This window comes from Hyperolius riggenbachi, chromosome 2 (assembly GCF_040937935.1).
Source record: "Hyperolius riggenbachi isolate aHypRig1 chromosome 2, aHypRig1.pri, whole genome shotgun sequence".
Lineage (NCBI taxonomy): Eukaryota > Metazoa > Chordata > Amphibia > Anura > Hyperoliidae > Hyperolius > Hyperolius riggenbachi.
This window is the reverse complement of record NC_090647.1, coordinates 275888696-275913292: the sequence shown is the minus strand read 5'-3', so window position 1 is coordinate 275913292 and position 24597 is coordinate 275888696. Positions and strand designations below refer to the sequence as shown.

The window sequence follows — 24597 nt, the reverse complement described above, 5'->3', positions numbered from 1 at the left end:
TGGCCTGCATACATTTTAGCAAGACATACTGGTACGGTATAAAGTACTTTAATAATATGTGTCCCTAAATTGCAGAGCGGGACACATCCTGCATAGCAAGTCTCTCAAACGTGTATAAAGTGACATAGTGAAAAAACACCATTGTGCACATACATTTAAAAACATGTACTATCTGGGTATTATCAGACCTAGCTGCAGCCAACAGAGCTAGTTAAGCTACTGTACATCCACATTAAGGTATGTATATTAAACATATATAACTTCAGCTCACATAAATTATGAGCACCGATATGGACTAGCTACCAGAGGTAAGTAAAACAGTATAGAACAATGTAAAAGTCACACGGGAGGAGGGGCACCATTATAAAGCCCCTCTCTCTGCCCACCCCCTTGCATTTTGATTAACCTCAGTGGCTTGAAATTTGTCAGCTGGGGTGCACTATGTACTTATATTTTAAAATTACCACTGATGAGTAATAGATAACTGTGCATTGCTTCATAAGTACAGTCATCTGATCAAATCTTATCAGAGAGGGAGCTGTTGCCTGCCCACACACTGCAGACAGATTTCCAGTAGACTTCAGCATAAAATCTATTGGGAATATCAGATAGTAAGGGACCGGGAATATCTATAGATGGCTCTGCGTGTTTTAATCTGTAATAGTAGTTACATGGAATGAACAGTATTAGTTGCATTAAGTGGAACTGGATTCTATAGAAAATCATTTCTATGAACAGCTCAGGAATATTACAAACTAATTTTACATAGAAAGGCTTTAAGAGATGCAAAGAAACAAAAGTGCAGTTTCAAGTTTTAGTTCCAGGAAATTAGATAACAGGCATTGCTCAGAAAAACAACAACAGGAAATTACAGTCTAATTCTGACAATCCTGAACAACCACACTAAATTTAAAAAAAAAAAAAAAAAAAACTCACACAGGCACAGAGTTTGAAAGAACTGCTCATTTCAAAACAACTGTATGCTATAGGTCTGAACGATTTTAGGAGAAGATTGAATTGCACGATTTCTGTCAGAAATTGCGATTTCGATGCACTGTCCTGAGCCCAGCCACAAGGATCAGTTTGTGTGAGCAGTAGATATATGTGTGTGCGTGTATGTATATATATATATATATATACATATATAGTGGGATGCAAAAGTTTGGGCAACCTTGTTAATCATCATGATTTTTCCTGTATAAATCGTTGGTTGTTACGATAAAAAGTGTCAATTAAATATGTCATATAGGAGACCCACATAGTGATATTTGAGAAGTGAAATTAAGCTTGTTGGACTTACAGAAAGTGCGCAATGATTGTTTAAGTAAAATTAGGCAGGTGCATAAATTTGGGCACTGTTATAATTTTATTGATTCCAAAACTTTTAGAATTAACACACACACACACATATATATCTCATCACAGTCCAGCTCACAGTCACCTCAGCTCAAATGGACAGTGCCCACTGCCCAGCACGCATCATCCTGCACACATACAAAATGGATGAGACACACACAGGGTGCCATATGCAATTTCCTTTTTCACCTGAGTTTTCTCCTAGGTGATCATTTTAAACTTGTCAATAAAATGCCTTTTAAGCCACCAGAATATATATATATATATATATATATATATATATATATATATATATATATATATATATATAGTCGTGCACTGCCTGACCAAACCCTTGAGTGGCAGTCCTGTCACCTGAAGCAGAGCGAGAGCCTGTGGGTGGAGTCTGCCGCCCACCCAGCTGATGATGTACTAGGCTGGGCGGAGCGAGAGTGAGTGAGAGCCTGCCGCGGCCGCCCGCCCAGCCAATGACTCGCTAGGCTAGGCAGAGGGAAAGAGTGAATACCTCTGGGCGGAGTCCACCACCCGCCCGCCCAGCTGATGATGTGCTAGGCAGGCGGGAGCGAGTGAGTTAGTGCCTGCCGCAGCCACCGGCCCACCGATGACGCGCTATGCAAGGCGGAGGGAGAAATTAAGACTGTGATGACATAAGGGGTAGAGGTGGCCACTAGGAAGGAGCTGATGAGAGCTACTAAGCCGCCACTATGGAGCGGCAAGCGGGAGATGGACTTGCCGGGCTAAACTAGTACACTGCTGCCAGGGAAATCGTGAGAAATCGTCACGTTCATGGAATCGTCGTTTCCATGATCGCGATTTCGATCAAAAATGATAAATCGTTCAGGCCTAGTATGCTACATATGGAGAAAGCACACTACATATACAATTAGAGATTAAATTACAGATAGATACTGGACAGGTATATAGGGACAGAAAAATGTATTATCTTTACACCTCAGTGAAAAACTGCTTCCTGTTTAAACATCGAGTACAGCAAAGCAAGTTTGAAACCAGACAAAAAGTATTACGTAAGGTGGCCAGTAACGATACAATTTGCAGAACGATCATTTATGAACGATTCTTTGTATCAACAATTGGAAATGATCGTTTGTGGCCACGAATGGGGGAAACAAATCTCCTAACCTAGCTTCTGTGTAACTTTTGTTTGTTCTGAAATAACCTTTCATTCTTTTATGTATGGAATAATATCCAGGCCTCAGTCACTAATTGCCATCTTGTTTCTGCCCTACTAGCCTGCTCCCATTGGCTAACTGTTTTAATTTCTATCCATGTGATATTGGTGAATGGATCCATGTCTCAAATATTACAAACTATAAAAGCTGTGAACTGAAACTCACAGCCTCACATGTGGAAAGTGTGTGTGCTTGTTGCCCACAACAACCAGTCATAGTTTTCATTTCAAGCAACTGAAGAGAGTAAATTGTCTGGCACTGTAGCTTTAATAGGTCGTAGCAAATGTACAAAACTGTAATAAACACAATTCACAAAGACAGTTCGAAGTGATGTGCTGTGTATTATCGTGTTCCTGCTGGGGTGAGAGAGATGGCTGTGGGTGCCAAAGGGTGCATGGCCTTACGACCATTTCGCAATGGGGTAAGCCTTGCTTCTTCACGTTGTAGTAGTATTGGGGCGGAACTGGTAGCGTGTCTGCTTCCCGGCCCGACTAGTGTTCTTTCAGCGTGGTGACGTCTCACGTCACTACCTTATGCTGCTGCCATTAGTGACTTTCCCATAGGTTGAGTCCTGAGATGCGTGGGATGGGTAGGCGGAGACTTTATATGGAAGTAGGCTATTTTAATCGCCTCTCCAGTCCCCCTCTGGTGCCCACAGCCATCTCCCTCACCCCACCAGGCGCATGAAAAGTACACAGCACATCACTTTGAACTGTCTTTGTGAATTGTGTTTATTACAGTTTTGTACATTTGCTACGACCTATTAAAGCTACAGTGGCAGACAATTTACTCTCTTCAGTTGCTTGTAAACCCGTATCTACCAAGTCTTGAGCACGTAGCTACTGCTGAGGGTCCACACCGACAGCCATTAATGCAGTTGTCAGCATCCACAGTTTTATACTGAGTGCCTGCCTCCTTCCTCTTGTTTTGCACTTATAGTTTTAATTTCATTTGTAAATCAGCAGAGTACAATGACAGATGGAAGCATTACAAATGTGTCAGTGGAATGAACATTTAGTCTCACATAGACTGAGACAAGCATAGGGCCCAGACCTCTCTATTCTTTCTCTCCACAATAAAAAAAAAAACATGTAAATATTTACCTAAGGGTCTAAACTTTTTAAATATCAATGTAAAGATGAAATATTTCTATATTTTTTTTATTTTAAACTTGTAAATAGTGATAGATACAAAACGGAAAAAATGCACCTTTATTTCCAAATAAAATATTGTCGCCATACATTGTGATAGGGACATAATTTTAACGGTGTAATAACCCGGACATATGGGCAAATACAATACGTGAGTTTTAATTATGGAGGCATGTATTATTTTAAAGCTATAATGGCTGAAAACTGAGAAATAATGAATTTTTTCAGTTTTTTTCTTATTCTTCCTGTTAAAATGCATTTACAGTAAAGCGGCTCTTAGCAAAATGTACCCCCCAAAGAAAGCCTAATTGGTGGCGGGAAAAACAAGATATAGATCAGTTCATTGTGATAAGTAGTGATAAAGTCAGGGGCAAACGCAGGATTTTTAAGGGGGGGGTTCCTGAAAGGTCCAGAAGCACGTATGTCCCCGAGTGCTTCCGAATACAGGAGGCTCCATACTGCCCATGCACAAAAGTGCGCTGGCGTATTACGGAGCTGCCTATCTTTGGAAGTACTCAAGGACACAAGTGTTTCTGAGGGCTTCTGGTAGCAGCAAATGTGAACGGGGGACAGCGCTGGAACAACTCCCCAAGAGAGGAACAGGAGATAGACTTAGTTTGGACAATTCAGTGGAATATGCCACATAGTGTCACATAGCGCAAGCGATACCCATATGATGCAGGGATATATGCATCTGCGGAAGATGGCGGCGCTATATAAATACTAAATAATAATATTTTGCCTCACCAGGATTGCACTTTTATTTAGCTTTCCTGTATGACAAGAACACACAGCCAGCTCTAGGGGAAGAGGGAAACAAAGGTGAATGAGGGAGGGCTGGTGCACACCAAGAGTGCTTCTGAGCGTTTTTCAAATCAACAGTGATTTGAAAAGCGCTTGGCTAATGTTACCCTATGAGGGTGTTCTCACAGCAGCGTTGTGATTTTTTCAAAATCGCAGGTATACTGCATGTAGCATGTTTTTGAGCAATTCATTCAAAAATCGCTCTGAAAATCACTTCACAAAATCACACTCACAAATTGCTAGCGATTGCTATTGTCATTTTGGCGTTGCACTAGCCCAGAGAGAGGAGTGGAGAAATTGAGAATAGCCTGAGATGGAGCAGAGAACTTATCTGTATTGCAGTCCCACATCAGACAGGCTACTTGCCTGTAATCGGACTCCTGTCCCTGTCAGTCTCTCACACAAGTCAGAAAGAAGCCCTCCTGGAGTCTAGGGACTGTCAAAAACTTTTCAGCTTGTTAAACACCTTACCCACACATGCAGTCATTATAACAATGGGGAGAGACCAGACAGATGTTTGCCCACGGACCCTGAGTCCAGGCAAGCTCTGCATCATGCTGTGCATATTTACCAGCTTGCCTGCACTCTAATTTCATCATGTCTGACACTTCTGTGCTGTGGAGAGTCCAGGACTCCATAATCAACATTCTCTCACTGCAGGCTGCATCTTCTTGTGAGGGAAGCTGGGCTGCCTCTCTCATTCTATTAGCTGGAGGGAAGCACCAGAAGTAAGAAGGGAGGGAGAATGAGGCTGTTTATATTATGCGGGCTTCCCTGGCTGAATACACAGCTCAGTGCAGGGGGGAGGTTCCAGACACCCGGAATAGCCCCCTCAGTTCGCCAGTGAAAGTTATAGGCTAATGAATGGGAGGTGAACATTTCTCACGTGAAAACGACGGAACCTGAATGGGTTAAGGTATATGGCCACCTTTAATGTTGAATAACACAAGCATCCAAGCCTTTTCAGACTCCATAGACTCTCTATGAGCTTCAGCAGACTCGCGCTGTACAAAAGCAGTATCAGCAAAATCATTGTGCATTATTAAAGCAAAAGCAAACGCTGGATGAATAAACAGCAAATACAATATGTCTGCAACTATATGTTAGCATTACAATTATATGTGCATACCCATTTCATACATTCATGGACAATTATTAATTAATGAAAGGCAATAGATTTGTTTTCTTTACCCCATGTCACACTTTTAAAAGTTACAGTCAAGCACATTCAATTAACTTTTTCTTCTATTTTATTTGCAAAAGAATACCAAGGAAATAATAAGGACAATTTAGAAAGCATGGCTTCTCTGTGGGATACACAGACCTCTACTTTCAGACTTATTGGATTGACCTTTTTTTCAGCAGGAATAATGTTGTACACACTTCAGTGCACTAGTTCAATAAATAAACGTATGAACTTCATAGGTACTGCACAACACAAGCTCACTATGCACCAGCCATTGTACATTGTCAAACACCCGTTGGAAGTACTGGCATTTCAACTTAGAAGAACATAAGGTCTAATCTTTGAATGTAAGCTTGTAAAGGTAGCGTGCCCTCTCATTGTTTCTTGTACCTGCTATCTGTTTTCTTAGACAACTGAAAACTTGCTGATATGCTTATATTGTATATTAACTCTTATAAATTATGTACCCATGTTTGCATGTTACTTTCTACAGCGACACAAAAGACAGTGCTATACAGGACAATTATAATAAAGAATTTGTACATGTAAATTGTTAGCATCCTATGGTGTTGCTATTTATATGAACACACCACCAAAGGTGTTGACAACATGTAAATAAATAACAAAAAGATGTATTTATTTTAGCAAGGGAAGATCTCAGTATGCAATATGTGTTTAGTAGCAATTCCATAAAGAAAACCAGTCAGAAATATTCACATTCCACACTATTAAAGTTTTTCCCCTTCATACTGCTTTTTCCCATTACTTAAAGTGCATTTAACGTTATGCTAACGATGCATGGGTCGATAATGGTCCAATATGCCAACTGATTTACCTCTCCCCAATAAAAAAATGAGTTGGGGAGTAGTACTGATACTACCAGGGGCTGACAAACCTTAATGCATGATATCTGGGGTCCAGGTGGCTGGGAGTGGGACACAATGTAACAATTTGAATGTATTTTTCCTCTGGATCCTGGAGATTGAACCCCCCACTGAGTGGAGGAGGAGTTAGCAGCAGCACAGCTGTAACCTGCAGAAAGTGTGCTGCTGTTGTGTCTTCTTGAGCATGCATGCTAGTGCAGTGGCATCTCTAGGAGTGCAAAAGTCAATGCCAGCTGCTGATTTTTGTGTCTCAGGATGAGGTCATCTAGCCTACCATGGGCTTCATTAATTTTTCACCCAAAAGTACACTGTTCTTTAAACGCTTCCTATCCGCAGGATGGCGGCAGGAGAGTGGCACTCTCAGGTCTCAGCAACACCATATGGTGTTATATCGCGAGGAGTGAGGTTTGACCGAAACTCACACGAGTGCAAGCTCTCGTCAGTAAACACAATGGGCCCCAGCGATCAGCCTGCCAGCTGCTGATCAGCGCTGGTAGGCAGTTTTTTTTGTCATTGACATTGAAAAGTGTAAATAGCGCTGACATCTTACACAACGCTGTACAGAGTATAGTCTTAACTGTCCCTCGGAGAGGCTCACAATCTAATCACTACCATAGTCATATGTCCATGTATGTATAGTGTAGTGCATGTTGGGGGGGGGGATTAAAACATTTTTTTCCCAAAAATACAGGTCTCTTTAAAATGATAGTAATAATAATAAAAATAGTAGCAGCAATCAAATACCAAAAAATGAAATCTCTATTTGTTAGCAGAAAAGGGGGTAACATTAATTTGGATGCTAAGTTGTATGACCGAGCAATAAACCTAAAATGAGGGGTATAAACCTCTGGTCCTCAAGAGGTTAAGAGTGGGCGTGTGTAAACAGAATTCCTGAGAAGGAGAAAAAATTGTGAAAAATCCTCCATATGACCAATAGGAAGAAATTGCTTAAAAAAAATATTAGCAGTGTGTGCAGATCACATTTTGTTTTTTTGGACATGAGTGCAACAAGGTATGGAGGAGCCAGAATGGAAAATGATTTGTTTGTAAAACTCAGAGGTTTGTGTTGCATTCCTTGTGTGACAGGCAGCAACTGACAGGGTGGCAGACTTTGAGCAGCAAGCAAAAATGTGAACGAGTCCAGGGGAGTGATGCCAGGTGTGTGTGTGTGTTGTGTGTGTGTGTGTTGTGTGTGTGTGTTGTGTGTGTGTGGTGTGTGTGTGTGGTGTGGTGTGGTGTGGTGTGGTGTGTGTGTGTGTGTGCGTGTGTGGTGTGGTGTGGTGTGTTGTGTGTGTGTGTGTGTGTGTGTCTTTATTAAGGCTGAAAGTTCCTTTAGGCTCAATGCACTCTGTGAAAAGGTCAATATGATGTTAGTACAATAATGTACAAAGATATGCAATACTCATTTATAGGATATTCCAATGCAGATACGATATATCATTTCTTTTTTACAAACAAAGCAATGAATTGCTGACTGGTATAGACATGGAACAACTGGGAATGATGTGCTGGATGTGTTTATCTGGATAGCTTCCAGTGTAAGAGCTCTCTTTGGAAGGCAGGAAGAAAGCGTGTGTGTGTGTGTGTGTGTGTCTTTATTAAGGCTGAAAGTTCCTTTAGGCTCAATGCACTCTGTGAAAAGGTCAATATGATGTTAGTACAATAATGTACAAAGATATGCAATACTCATTTATAGGATATTCCAATGCAGATACGATATATCATTTCTTTTTTACAAACAAAGCAATGAATTGCTGACTGGTATAGACATGGAACAACTGGGAATGATGTGCTGGATGTGTTTATCTGGATAGCTTCCAGTGTAAGAGCTCTCTTTGGAAGGCAGGAAGAAAGCGTGCTGTACGCCACACGCACATATAAATAGAACACAATTCCTCAGCTGATTCTCAAAGACATAGGATTCCATTTGTTTAGTAAATATTCTCGTGGGATGTTAGCTTGTTTTTCCCTTCTTTCCTGTTAAGTACAAGTGTTTATCTGATGACTTCAATTAAAATTGTGATTAAGAATTAAAAGTGCCTCTGGGTTATATGTTCCAAATAACATTGTTAGCTTTGATTTTACAGAAACAGCCAGGAAACCTGTTAAAATGAGAAAGGCTTATGCTGCTTAAGATGTTGCAAATCAAACTGCTCATCACGCAAACAAATGATTGGAATTAACAGGTAAGTGCACATTTATATTAAAACTACCGGTTGTTTCATCTCTTCACCCCCTTAAACCAAAATACAAATGTAAGCAAGTTCAGCCAAACAATATAACGGCAGACTGCTTGAAACATGCAATGGAGAGATATTGTGAAGTCTGCAATTATTCCCTATAGCCAGGTCCTGCCCTTAGTCTGACTCTTACAGCATTAAACTGGGTGATGGCTCCTACACTGTGCTAACCTCTGGCAAAAACATTACATTTCAAAAGAAAAATCTATTCATCCTTAAAGTGGTTCACTGTGGTTCTGCTTTATAGAGTGTGTCTCCAGCCAATTAAATAAGTCTACCTTCCATGTGGTTAAAAGCTACCCTGACTGATAATGAAGAAAACCAAGTGAGGAGATAGCAGTTATACAGAAAAGAGGGGGAAATTAGTATGTATGGTATATAAATAGAAATATGGTAATTAAACAGGCATCCTAACACCCATAATCAATTGACAACACAACTCAGCCTTTATATACAAAATTAATAATTATATTTCAGCATAATTAACACAAAAAAATATAAAAATGAAAGGGCCAATAAACAGCTTTTAAAAGCCAAAACACAACAGAGCAGTTGGTGTATTGGGGACTAACAAAAGTTGAATATATATATATATATATATATATATATATATATATATATATATATATATATATATATATATATATATATATATATATATATATACATTCAGGTCCATAAATATTGGGACATCTACATAATTCTAACATTTTTGGCTCTCTACACAACCACAATGGATTTGAAATAAAATTAACTCAATGTGCTTTAACAGCAGACTGTCTGCTTTAATTTGAGGGTATTTACATCCAAATCAGGTGAACGGTGTAGGAATTACAACAGTTTGCATGTGTGCCTCCTACTTGTTAAGGGACCAAAAGTAATGGGATTAAAATAAATAATAAATTAAACTGTTACTTTTTAATGTTTGGTTGAAAATCCTTTTGCAGTCAATTACAGCCTTAAGTCTGGCAGGCATAGACATCACCAGACGCTGGGTTTCATCCCGGTGATACTCTGCCAGGCCTCTACTGCAACTGTCTTCAGTTCCTGCTTGTTCTTGGGGCAATTTTTCTTCAGTTTGTCTACAGCAAATGAAATGCATGCTCAATCGGATTCAGGTCAGGTGATTGACTTGGCCATTGCATAACATTGCACTTCTTTCCCTTCAAAAACTCTTTGATTACCTTTGCAGTATGCTTTGAAAAGAAAACTCACAGTATAAGGTCAATTGCCTTGGCTATTGACATTATGACCCACGTGCATTAAGGACTTTTTTATGCTATATCACTTGTATGACTATAGATATAAATGCCAATATCAAACATTTATTGTACATTTGCATAAAAGAGTACACCACTTAAAGGGCAATCCTCAGAAATGGATCGTTGTTAATTAATATTATAGGGAGCACACAGCTCTCCCAAGACAACAACTCACACTGGGCCTCACAACTTAAGCACTAGACTTAACAATACCACTTTTTAAGCTTGCAGGGGCCTCAGAGATCCATGAAAAAATACAAAGCTTTATTCTGGACACAAAAATCACAGCAACCAATACACCATTAAAATCAATTAAAACCTCAGATTCCCCGGAGCACCCCAGGCATCTTCACATCCGTCCCACCATTCACACAGGACACCAACTGATTCAATTGCACACCGCTGCAGCAGTTATCTAAATCTCAGGTAACAGGTAGTCCCAAGCGGTAAATCAGAGAGTGAATGCTAACTGAACACAACTAAATGCTCTGCAAGCTGTAAATAAACTGGATACCTGGACCCAGCCTGAGTGCACTCAGACTAAATAAAAGCAAATGGTAAACTTTGCTTCCTCCAGTAGTCCGGATAATGGCAATGGCCAGTATTATTACAGCACACACATAGCGTGGGTTTTAAGCATAGTTTGTCAGCAATTGCTTGTGGGCAGTAGAAGCACAGATTGTACACATAGTTCATACAGCCAGCATGGGGCTCCAACTTCCAAGATGTTACAGAGTAAGTGAGCAGACAATGGTTACCTTAAATGTCCGCTAAACCTGCAGGTCCCCGACACTTTGCGGTCTACGTGATCTGTCCATATAATATTCAGCAGCTCTGCTACTTACATATGCTGCAGCACTGTGCTCCATCAGCAAGCATGGTCCGGGCTGGAGTAATGGGTGATCCACCTGCTCACCGCGGCTAGGGATCAGCATCAGAGCGGGATATCGGAGATCAAGTGCATGGATGGTTAGAGTGATGACTGAGGCCAGCCTCCCGAGACTCCTCCCAATTACATGTTTCGCCCAATGGGTGATGTCAGTATTTGGCCTGTGTGAATGGTGAGACAGATTTGAGGATGCCTGGGGTGCTCCGGGGACTCTGAGGTTTTAATTGATTTTTATAGTGTATTGCTTGCTGTAATTTTTGAGTCCAGAATAAAGCTTTGCATTTGCATAAAAGTGCAAATGCAGCAGTGTGAAAGGGTCTCCAAGATTTACATGATCCTGACAGTGACTTTGCATTTGAACAAAAACCCAAAACACATGTATTTGGAAAAGGGCATTCTAACGCAGTTGGTGTGAAAGGAACTTTATATTTAGCACACATTATTTTTCCCTATGATGTAGTCTGATGTAAAGCTTACAGATGTCATCTCTGTAGTTTTTCAGTGTATTTGCAAAATGAACAGTAATATACCCTCATGACATACATATTAGAAAAGTCCCTAAGGTATTTATGTAAAAATAAAGTGTTTTATTTTGGTAACTATGGGGCAGGGTTAGAAGGGGTTAAATAATAATGATAATAATAATAATAATATGTATAATAATAAAATGAATAATTTTTCCATGTGAAACAGTATAGAGGTGTAATTGGGTGTATTTTTATTTTCTGAACACAAGATGGTGCTACTGAGACCGTGTTCTATTAATAGAAACACGGAAGTGTCTGGTGTATTTTGCATGAGAGCTTGGGTCTCCTTGCTGCAAGCTCTCAGAAGACACAGGCATGGTGATCAGGGTTGAGAATAGCTGATTCTCATATCCTGATCACAGATGAAGGGGGCTGCGATGGTGAGGCGAACTAAAACGGCGTAGGGATTGTGAACGCGGCAGTAAGTTAGCAGTACGCATATCTACGCCCCTGATCCGCATGTGAAGTATACAAGGGATCCTAAAGTGGTTAAAGTGGACCTGAACTCTTGCACAACACATGATTTCACATTTAGTTGCTGAATACATTCACGGCTATGTGCTATGTCTAATTAGTTCTAATCAGCAGCTGTAAATAGACTGCAGGAGAGCTCTGCCAAGGCAGCTCTACCCATACAGCAAACACCGTAGCTTTACCCTTTGAGTGCTCCCTGCAAAGTGAAACCAAGTTAAAACTTCAGGTTATTTTTTACAGCAGAGGAAAATTCTAAGCACGCACGCACACACGCACGCACACATGATTAGGACTGTAGAACAATTGTTTTTATCTCATCAGATTATTTTCACTTTAAGTTTGATTTAATAAGTATATTTATATTTGAATTATGATCCAAAAGCTGTTCTTCTTGATGCAAGCTACTTGTTATTAAACAGAGTGCTGTGAGAGCTACACAAAAGAGTGTGCTTACTGAGCTGCACAGTAGTGAACATTAGCCGTACAATGTACACTTTATGGGCAGCTCAGTAAGTAAGTAAGTAAGGCTATGGACTGAGCACTAGACTAGAACTCTAAGTCAATCTTGCTACATTTAAAAACAAAAAGATGCCCTTCATACAGGGTTGATGTACCTGCTTCATAAATTACACAAAAACTTGACACATAAAGCTGAAAGTTTGGAAGGAATATTCACCTTCTTAACAAGATAGGCTGTAGATTCACTGTTATCTGGCACAGGATGGGTTAACTAAACATTACCCCTTTTATAAACATTAACAATCACTTTGGGCCAACTGCAGTGATGCCAGTCATTTATCAATCTCTATATGAATAGAAATGATGAGCTTTACCTTCATGTGCTCTCATCCTTATAAATTGTATTACCAGCTTTTACTAAAAAGTAGCAAAAACTATTTGTCAAAATAAGGTACAAATAAAAAAGCAAAATCTAACATAATTGCATATATTCAATGACTACACTAAGGAGAATCAGGAGGAGGAAAAAAATAACACTGCATTATTTTTAACTTATGGAGAATAAAAAGTAGGGGAAAGCTGACATCTATTGGCAGAAGTTATTACAGCATACTTGCTTTAACTAAAAAAAATAGTATACAGTCTTGTACAGTTTTGTATTTTTCTTGCGCTCAAGAATCTGACTTTTTTTTTGTGCTATCACACTCTACTCAAAAAAACTAGAGACGGGCATCTGTCCAAGCATATTCAACACATATTAAAACATAAATGCTGTCAGTGACCGTAAAGATAGCAAAAAAAGAGCTCCCAGGACTCTTCTCAAAGGCACCTTAGCGTACTGACTTTCTTCTGTAAAAATAGAAATGTGAAGCGCATCTTTTCCCTTAGCACCAGCATAAGTCATGTAGCCCACATTTGTAGAAATAAATATTGTCCATGTAACTAGATGTGGACTCTAAAATGTTGATCACATGGGCCTGTGTATCCGTTTTCAAGATTTTCTCAGATCAACTCACCATTCCTGAATACCATTCCCAGTTGCATGCTACACTTTCATTCCATCCATCTGGGTATTCCTAGACACATGAAGGGGAGGTAAAGCTATCTCAGGCTCATCCGTGTGTGTGTGTGTGTGTGTGTGTGTGTGTGTGTGTGTGTGTGTGTGTGTGTGTGTGTGTGTGTGTGTGTGTGGAAGGAGCATTTGTAAACAAAAGCAACCGGTGCTGAGGTAAATCATGAGGGAAGGGAGTAAGTGGATTTCTCCCTCCAACTTTCAGCAGCTATACAAGCTGTAGTTTGGTGTCATAAAACATACTAAAGGAGATGACTGCAGACATTTTCAGAAAACCACTGCAGAATATATTTATAATAGGCTATTGGGTATAAGTCTGGACAGATTGCGTCTCATTGCTTTGACTGAAAATACGTTATAAACAGAAGTAGCAGGCACCTAATGTGCCCAAGAAAAATAACTGCAGTGGAGTTCCACTACTATATTGTGGAACTCTGCAGGGATGGCGGGCATATGATTTCGAGTGGCTATATAGCTGCTCGCTGGGAGCAGTAGTGCACTCATGTTTGTGAATAATAAACACTACGAAAAGCCTTGTTTTTGAGTCATTTCAAATTTACAAAATTTTTCACAAGAGCAGGCATCAGTACAACAGTAGAGTTAGTATATTTATACGTTATTGAGGTCATGCTAGAATTTATGCCCTGGGGTCTCATCTTCAGGAGGCAGAATGAAGGCTGCCATGTCAGTGCAATAAGCTGGATTCCTGCTGTCACGGGTGGTAGGCATGGCTCACATGCAATTCACCCATTCCATTTTCCTCTGATTGGAGGAAAGACAAGGCAGCCACAAATCTACTTCAACAAGAATGTTAATGTATGTCAATGTTGGAGTGACATAAGTGGTTATAGCGGTCATTGGTACAGTGCGTTCAGAGCAAATCAGCTTGGAGATGCTTTGGATTTATGCACTGTTCAACCAAATAGCGATCATATGTAAAAAATGTGAAAATAGGTTTCAAGTTATAGTACATCAAGTGTTTAAAACATTATTATCATTATAATTTTTAAACTGCTGGCATACTAACATTAGGTAAAAGAGAGAGTAGCACCTCTAGACAACATTAGTAGGAAATGTACACAAAAAAATACGCCATGTGTAAGAGAGGTTACATTTTAAGGAGATCACAAAACCCTTAAAGTGTACCTGAAAGCAAAATAGGAGAGAAAGTTTGATAAATACCTCAGCAGAGGGAAGCCTCTGGATAATCCAGAGGCTTCCCTCATTCCACTCGAGCTTGCTATTCCAGCACTAGAACCCTCTGAACTTCTTTGACCAGGGCTAATTGAATAGGTTAGTGAAGCTGCGTGGCCGCACTGAGCAGGTGCAAGACGGCCAGCGCCTGTGCAGTAGCATGCCTTTTCCTGTGTGACTGAGTGGCTCCATGCTACTGTGCAGGTGGTCTTGTGTCTGTGCAATGTGGCCGCACTTTTTCATGGACCTAAGCCCATCTGGCAAGAAAAAGAGGGTCCTGGTGACCAAAGGTGAGCTCAAGGATTGGAGAAGTCACTGACTTTTAGCCATACAATGTGCATTATTTAAAAGGAAATAAATGTCAGTCTCCATATGTCTCCCTAGGTTTCCTTTTAACGTCAGAGGTTTGCTTTATAATCCCATGCAAAGTGAGCTTGCATCGTATCAGAAATGTAAGTGGGGCAAAGCAGTTAGTTTTGGGCCCCGGAGGGGCCTGGGTAATATGGGCACCACAATAGCCACCTAAGTTATATGCCGCAATTACAGGAATTTTGGGCACTGGAGGTCATTCACTATACAAATTGTGGCTACACATTTGTAGTCGCAGTATTTATAGCAGACAGCCTCAGAACCCACAATTTTGTCAGCACCCCCCATGCCCAAATTAATCACCACTGGCAAAGGTTTACATGGACAGACTTCCCTGCTTAGACAAGGAAGCAGATGGATTGACAGGCTCAGTATTCTAGTCCCTAACAGACTCAATTATGACTTTAATTTAAAATACTTTCTATAAATTCATCTGCTGCCCCTTTAAATGGTCACTCTCTAAGTTACGTTTGTGCCCACCCATTTTGTGGGTGTGTTTTATTAATTGCATGTGATTTAAATGTGAGCATTTGCTTTTTTCTGTAACACTTGAGAAAGGCCTGTTGGCCAAAACGTTGTGTTGTTCTGCCACTATGATATATTAAATTGCTACAATTGCATAAAATCCACGTAGAGACTCAGTTGTTCTTTTCTATTGCTGTATTACCACATTTCTCATGAAGCACAGACTCCACTTTGCTAATGAATCCTTCCAATGCAGCTACAACCTACACACAAACAACAGCTTTTGCCTCTGATATTTAACATAAACAGTAGCAAAATGCTTACACAGCTACTTAGACATTATTTGTACATTGTAATTTTAGAACACTTGGGGCTTGATTCACAAAAGGGTGCTAAGTGTTAGCACTCCAGTGAAAAGCTACTTTGCATGTGCTAACATAGCACCGTAGTTAGCAAATGCAAACTACTTAGCACCGTAGTAAGCACTTGCAAACTACTTAGCACCATAGTTAGCACATGCAAACTACTTAGCACCATAGTTAGCATGTGCAAACCACTTAGCACCCTAGTTAGCACGGTGCTAAGTAGTAGTTTGCATGTGCTAACTACAGTGCTAAGTAGTTTGCATGTGCTAACTACTTAGCACCATAGTTAGCACGTCCAAAGCTTTTAGGCGTGCTAACTATGTTAGCACCCTTTTGTGAATCACGACCACGGTTATTAAAAGTTGCCCTTAAACCCCTTAGTAGACAATTTATTTAGAGGTTTGCAAGTGCTCAAAGCAATTTACTTATGCACATTTTTTTGTTTTTTAACCTATATTTCCTTGCATCTAATTAGTACTGCTGTATTGTGTATTTAAGCCACTTGTCACTAGAGGGCAGTGTGAGACAATAATAGAGGAGTTCTGCTTTCAGTTTCTATATGTTCTGCCAGCAGAGAGAGCGATCAAAGCATTCCAAGAATTTACAGCTGCAAGAAATTACAACTCTGCTGACTGAGGTCAAAAGCAGTGCACTTATCTCAAACAAGTTAACGCTATTGAAGTTGCTAATGGGTTGACATGGGGGGTCCTTAAGATTAGGCACTGGCAAGGTGTTCTTGGGGTAAGGCATTGACTGGCGTTTGGTTAGGGTTAGGCATCGAGAGGGAGGGCTCGTGTGGGAGTCATGTTAGGTTAGGCCAGTGATATACTGTTATAAACCAATATTTTACAGTCAGAATTACTTTATGATTTATAGTAGAATATTGATAATTTACCGATTATCTACTATGGAATCTCTTCGCCCAAATTCCCACTGCACCCATTTTAAATATATACAAGTGCAGAGTGGTATAGAAATACTGCTGAGATGGGTTTGGATTACAAATGTACATTAAGGCCAGGATTTTTTGCATGATTGATTATTATCATCCCTACATTGATAGCCCTAAACCAGTTATTTCTTCACAAAATACAAGGGTAAATCACTAATCACACATCTAAGTGAGCCTTAAAAGAAACGACAATTACAAAATGATATTATATGAGGGGCCTGGCAGTGGCAGAATCCAAAGAGATATTGCTATGAATTTTGAAGCACTGTGGTGGAAACAAGATGAACAGATATTCATTAACATATACATGCACATTTGGCATACTTACTGGTTACAAAAAACTTCTTTGTAAATGTGCAGCTATCAAAAGCAGCAATCTTTTCTTGCAAAACCACAACAAGCACCCTGTAAGTAAATATCACAAGCATTAAAAATCAACTAATTTATTTAGTTTTTAAACAATGCATATATTATACATTATCCAGCTTGTTATAAACTACTCAATACCATTCAGAGTACTTGTACTTTACCCTTGCTTCAAGTACAGGAATGCAATACATTCAGTGAGATGCAAAATAAAGATTTTACTTATGTCTGGGAATAGGTTAATGGATTTAGTTATGAAATTTAGAAGTGCATTTATACAGTGCATTAAATGTTATATCTGATGGAAAAAATGGTATCCTGTTAATATCCACAAACAATAAGCACTTTCAACACTGCTGCAAACCAATTCCAATATGAAATGATGCATTTAGTTACAGTTGATATGATGTCTGCATTTCAACATAATCCTTACTTAAAATTCATGTATACAGTATATTCATGTGTTGTATTGGACAGCTGTTGTGCATGATAAAGCCCTATAGATCACCTCCAGGATTTTTATTGTTAGTAAAGGTGAATAGAGGACTAAGTAATTGCTTAAAATAATTTCATATTTGATGCAGCTGTTCCAGAAAAATCCCCTGTAGAAAGTCTGTCATGTGACTAACTAACAAATTTGTGCACAAAGCATAGGGCTGCAAGAAGGGTGGAAGTTTCCCCCTTTCAGAGCCATCATCTGTCCCTACCCAACGCTTCCATCTGCTCCCTCCTGTTGTTAGAGTCAGCTCTGTGTTTACAGGATACTATTTCCTATGAGTGATGATTGGGGTGGGGGAGGAGTTTGGACAATACACTGACTGCACCTGCTACTCAGTCAACTTGCATATGGCAGGAAATCAGCATCCCAAATCCAGGCAGCCAGGTAATAAAAAAGTGCAAAAATGGATTATAAGCAATGAATAAAACTTTCTGTAATGCAAACTAGGATGTGGTTCACACAGCATGCATTACACAATACAAGATCGAATTAGGGGTTTAATAAATAAATGTAACTTGACAAACACATCTTAGCGATCTGGGTTTAAGTCAGTGTTTGCACGGTAAGTAACAAACATTTATTGGATAGAAAAAAATAGATGCATGCAGTAGCCAATAAATGTTTGTTACTTACCTATTGGCACAAATAGCCTGTGATTTACTTATAGCCCAAGCATCTCACTTCAAAAAACAAGCAGAAAGACATCTGCTTATCATGTAACCTCTTGCGGTAATGGTGGGTTTAATCTGCAGTCCAACATCTCCAAACCTTGTATTCACCATTAATCCTTCCCTAAGAGAAGCCAACATCCCTTACAAACCACATGTCACTTCCAAGGATGAAGTCATATGTGGCCATCTAAACTAAACGCTGTGGCATTCATATGTGCTTGTTTCTTTATAACCAATGAAAATAATAGTGTCCAAGCGATGACAGAAAGAAAGCGGGTTGTCACTACAGGAGTAGCAAGCATGCAAGCGTGTTTTGGTTGCCTTTTGGATACCCCACATTCAGCTTAGCATGCTCTGGTATACAGTTCGTTCAACATGGCAAAGGAGGCCAAATGCAGAGAGAACCGGCACTGAATCAGCATAGAAGGGAAGTGGAGGAGAGGAGCGGAAGGGCGGCATTATGCAGCCATGCGCATTAGGTTACGAACCCGGCAGCCTGTCCACCCCAATTTGCAGCCTCCGTAGATGCGCAGATGCGCGCGAAACGGCCGTCAGGCTTAACAACCCAGCACCCACCACACCAGAGGATACCCCACCTATCTTGGTATGTCCACAAGTGCAAGTTTGCTTTTGTCACGCATGTACAGTATATGCACCTTGCTTTTGTAATCACAATAAATCAGCGGTTTCTAGCAGTGCCGGTTCTCTCTGCATTTGGCCTCCTTTGCCATGGAAAATAATAGTGTATTTCTACTGCACAAATGCCTAAACTGTAATCCTTCTTTTTAAGGAGAGAAACAACCCTTTTGACACAGTTGGTGTGACCAGGAAGAACATGCTGTGAGTTATCAAGCCTGATGAAGTCTGTAGAGGTCTAATATATCTGCAACATTCTCATCTGACACAGAAGATGAATAACTGCTAGGGAAGAGGCATCGCTTTCAAAGTGATTTATGATTATGTATTTTCACATTAGGTGTTCTTACATTTTGTGTAAGGTTTACATTTCCTGTTTTGTACAATGGAACAATTTGGCAGTTATCACATTTACAAATTTAGATCTCGGATGCTCTTTCAGTATAGGAGAAAAATGCTGTCCTCATGGCTTTATTATTCTCCAGGGGGTGATTGATCAAGTTCAGTTAATGTGACTGTTCCGGCTGTAACTCCCACGTTACGGAGCTTGATGAATCAACCCCTCTGCCTCCATTTCCTTTGTCATTTCCTAGTTGCTGCAAAGTCATAATGTTGGTATAACTCTGAAAATAATGTAAATTGTGTCCAGTAGCACAGCAGTCACTCAGCCCATCCAGCAGTAACAAAGCATATGTCAATGAAGATGTATGAGGCAGATCAGTGGCATGGTATGCACCGCACAAGAGTCAATGATAGAATACAGTCATTTTAAGATAATTATAATGGCTAGCATGAGGTACACCCGCATGGTGCTTTTATAACTGTTAATGAAATGCAGGCTGATGCATCATAGCTGTGAATAATATACCATACTAATCCTAACATTTCTTCAATGCAAACTGAAAACTATGAGATAAAACCATTCATTTGGAATTTGGACACCTTGATGAATAAGACTACAACGTTTAACTGGCTAAAAACCACCAGAATGTTTAACTTAGTTCAGGTAAAATGTGCAATAAGTGCCCCATGATTGCGTGGGTGGGGTGCTTTTTTTCTGCTCATGCCCAATATGTAGAGTAGTGAGGGGAGCAGACTCACGGTCACAGCTGATTAATCAGTGCTTCGTTAGCATTAAATACCAAGTAGCTTGCTACTCGAAATAAATCAGAAGCCCATCTCTGGTTGTATATACAAAAAATATAAACTGATTAAGAAATGGATGGAACACTCAGTTTTTACCTGGGAAATATTTTTTTATGGGATTGTTATTTGTTTATAAAATTGGATTACTTAATAATCATAACTTCTTTAATAAATAGAACAACGTGCTAAATTGGTTAGCTATAGACTTTAGATCGAATCTTTAACAGGTTGAGGTTCTAAAAAGTGACCACATTGCCTGTGATGACATGCATTGTATGTTGCGGGTTTGCAGTCAGTATCGGAAATATATAAAGAGTATATTAATTTCTAACTCATATATAGCTAAAGGAGTCTAAGGAACCATAAACAAGGAGATGGAGTTGAAGATTTTATGTGCCATAAGGTTTTATAAAGATTCCTAGGTAAAATAGTAGCAAGCTAACATCACATAGTGAAAAAAAAAACTGCAAAAATTACCATCCAGTTTTACATTTTTGAAAACTAAACAGCCTCTTTGATGTATGAAAATCCTATTGGCATAACTCTACTGGCTGCACTACACTGAGACATGCATGGTCAAACTATCAAGCTTTAGCAGACCACTTAACATGAATTCTTGAGATTTTGCTAGATGAAGATAGAAATATCCACAAGAAAGTCAGTATGAGGCTTCTCCCCCCTCCACGCTTTTCATCAATATCAAATTTCATGCTTTTGAGCTACATGTTTACCATACTGTACTAACAGACTGCAGAAACATGACACAAACAAAAAAACATATTTTTTTTATGTTGACCAATATGTTATAAAATCAAAGTCACATTTCTACTTGACAAACAGCAGAAATACATGAAGACAACAAACCAAGGCAAATAAACAACTGTGTAATGCAATTTAAACTTGGAAAAACTCTGTCAAAATGACAGTCTCAGTCAACTGATAATAACTTGATATCTGTATTTACACAAAACTTAAACAAAAAACAGATCCTCAATGAACTGTGGCACAGAACAAGAATGGATGACTACTGTTCTGGGGTTAGAGCTGTCATTTGTCAGATGTTAAAATGTAGACCCCTTAACCACTTCCCCTCCCCGGCACGAGTATCTACGTCCCTGCTTTACCTTGCAGGGCCGTAGATACCCATCCCATGCCGCTGTGCACTCCTGCTCATATCCCCCCACCCCCATGCTCATTATTGCCGCTGATCGGTAGAGGGGGGGATGAATGAATGGGAATGCAGTTCCCATTCATTAATCCAAGTCCCCATGTGAAAGAGCGCCGGCAATCAATTAGATGCCGCGTCATTCACAAAAGCCGATACTTACACATCCACGCATTGCTTCCTGTTTAGCATACTAATAGTACGCAACAGAAGGGAAAGCATGAGGATATCTTGTGGCCAATTAGTAAAATTACATCTACATACAATATTTTTTTTATAAAAAGTCATACATTTAAAATTAACTATTTCCCTGCAACACTCTCCCATAGTACCCAGGTTTTTTTTTTGTATTAAAAAGAAAATTAACAAAAATAATAAATAAATAGTTACCTTAGGGACTAAACTTTTTTAATATGTATGTTAAGAGGGGATATTACTGTTATTTTTTTAAATCATGGGCTTGTAAATAGTGATGGACGCAAAATTGAAAAAAATGCACCTTTATTTCCAAATAAAATATTGGTGCCATAAATTGTTCTAGGTAAAAAATTTTAACATTGCAATAACCGGGACAAATGGGCAAATAAAATGTGTGGGTTTTAAATTACAGTAGCATGTGGTATTTTAAAACTATAATGGCCAAAAACTGAGAAATAAGCTACCTGTGCCCCCAAAGTGCCTCCGCTCTCCCCCCGATCCCCGCCGCAATACATACCCCCCATGGATCCCGCGATGGCGCAGCCTCCCGATCAGCTCCAGGCTTCACTATGGGGAGGATCGAGACTGCGCATGACATCATGACGTCGATGACATCATGTCCGATCGTCGCCATAGTGACGACTGAAAGTAAATGGGAAGCTGCGGCTCTCGCGGGATTGCGGCTGGGTAAATATAAGCGGCGGCGATCGGGGAGATCAGATAGGTGCCGGGGGACTTCGGGGCCACAGGTAGCTAGCCTAGTGCTAGCTACAACTATTACAATAGGTTTTATTCTAATAATCCCTCCTGTGGACACAGCCTCAAACTGCGTACCGCCAGGGAGGTTAAAATGCATTTAGAATAAAATAATTCTTAGCAAAAAGTACCACCCAAAGAAAGACTAATTGGTGGTGAAAAAAAACCAAGATATAGATTGTTTCATTGTGATAAGTAGTAATAAAGTTGTATGAGAATGAATGGAAGGAGTGCTATTGCTCTGGCGTTTAAGGGGAAAAAACCTTGGAGGTGAAGTGGTTAAACAAATAAAAGCTGCTACATTTGTTAAATTTACTTTTTAATATTTACCTTCAAAAAAGCCTTAAAAGTAGTCCTTGAATAAAACTATGTAAATATATTGCAATTGTCTGCATAGAACTTTGTCTGCCATGCCCAAATCCCAGCTCCTCTTGCTTATTGTTTTACTGATCGATATGAATATTACTGTCTGCTGTGTTACTGTTTTCTGTTTCATGTCTCACTAACTGAATGTATACGTGCAGTTTGCAAACACACACACACACGCACACAACACAACACAACACAAGTATTATCCACAAAAAGCCTGATTTGTGGCAAAAAAAAGATATCGATCATTTAGGTTTGATAGGCAATGATAAAGTTTTGGTCAAATGATTGGGAGGAGCACTGAAATGTAATAATGGCTGTTGGCGGAAAAAGTAAAATAGCTTGAGGGGTGAAGTGGTTATACAATGCAAATTATCTGGCAGTCCTGCTGACACTCTGGCCCATATGCAATTCCCATTTTCTCCAGAGTTTTCTTCTAGGAGATATTTTTTCATCTTCTATTTAAAATAACTTCCCAGCACTTCTTAGTGCTAATTGGTAAATGCAGGATGTTAACAATATGTCTTCTTCCATGAGAGCAGGAAGTAGAAACACTACAGATTTATTGCAGGATTGGTATCAGCTGTAACAATGTTTTGCTTTAAAAGTTATTATGCTGTTGCGTATCTTATGGAGCAGAGGGGAAGTTCTGAGTTCAGGTCTGCTTTAAGTGAGTGAATTCCAAGGGAAACCTGCAGTGCTTTCAGCTGCCATTCATAACATTTTGGACAGTATATGCGTCCTAATGTAACCTCTAGAATAAACTAACTCCTCCAAAAAATAACATCCCAGAGCGTTATGGGAAAATGAGTTCTGTCAAACAGAGTCCCCAGGCAATACTCTGCTAGTTTACAAAGTTACCATCAGACTTGCTGCACAGCACTGACTCTACATTACACAAGCACATTTCATTTGTGTGGTAGTAATCTTATGAGTTCAATCACCTAGATAATAAAAATGCTTGCTTTGCTCTATATTCATAATAAATATTTCCTTTTTTAGAATTGCAGATTAATCGTCTACATCCATTAAAGTGTATGTGGAAAATTAACGGCACAAGGCTTATGAGGAGATTAAGCACAATGGACATCATTACACAAAAAGCGCTTACATTCTCTTGTGTTGCATAGCATCGTGGCTTAAGCGCTATCATACATCAGAATATTAGCAACACAATTTGTAAGGCTAATACGGTGACAATGAGAAATTCTTTTCATGAACAACCGCAAGAGTATTAATCCCAAAGCAGCTGGTCCAGCCACCAAAAGCATCAAATCATCATCCTCGCAAAAAATTGTCTACTTAATAATCAATAAAGGTAGTATGTGAAATGATATGTATTGCTGTATTATTAAACAACCATGTAAGAGTAGTCTCAGTCCTATTTATACCTTTCTTATATTCCCCCCCCCCCTCCCCTTTCTTTTTTTTCTGTTTTGCCATAAGGGTAAAGAATCTGGTGCTATGAATTCCATTATCTCTGCAGACAGATATTGTCAAGCTATAGAAGAGAAGCCATAGTAAAAATAACATAATGAATAAAATTACATTTTTACAAAATATTAATTTATAGATTATTAATTCAGAGGTTGGCGATTGTAAATCCTTTCCTCTTCCTGATTTACATTCTGAAATGTATCACAGATGGCAACATCTTTACTGCTGGCCGGTGATGTCTGCCCATAGAACTCTCAATAAATGAACTTTCCTCGAAGGGTGATACTGTATGCTTGGCAGTTGGAAACAGACGCTACTTCCCACAATGCAACATGGTTCACAGAAAAAAACTATCATGACCATGGTTGTGCCATCACACTGTGGGAGGGGTTTTATCACAATATCAACCATATAGACACCCCCCCCCCCCAATAATCTATTTAAGCAGTTCGCATTCAGTCGTTTTTCGCTTCATGCATCCGAACAATGTTCACCTCCCATTCATTAGCCTATAA

The 24597-nt window shown here is 39.5% G+C and overlaps 1 protein-coding gene across 13 annotated transcripts in view; it reads right to left on the bottom strand.

Moving 5' to 3' along the window:
* The window catches only part of BCAS3 (BCAS3 microtubule associated cell migration factor), a 1423373-nt gene that overhangs the window by 1213258 nt on the left and 185518 nt on the right, over nucleotides 1–24597 (bottom strand). For all 13 annotated transcript variants that reach the window (XR_011026249.1, XR_011026248.1, XM_068268730.1 and 10 more), the window contains exon 9: nucleotides 17168–17244. Coding sequence is in view for 11 of the 13 variants with exons in the window: in XM_068268730.1 (XP_068124831.1) it covers nucleotides 17168–17244 (77 nt within the window). In the remaining 2 variants the exon portion in view is untranslated. The remainder of the gene's footprint in view (nucleotides 1–17167; nucleotides 17245–24597) is intronic.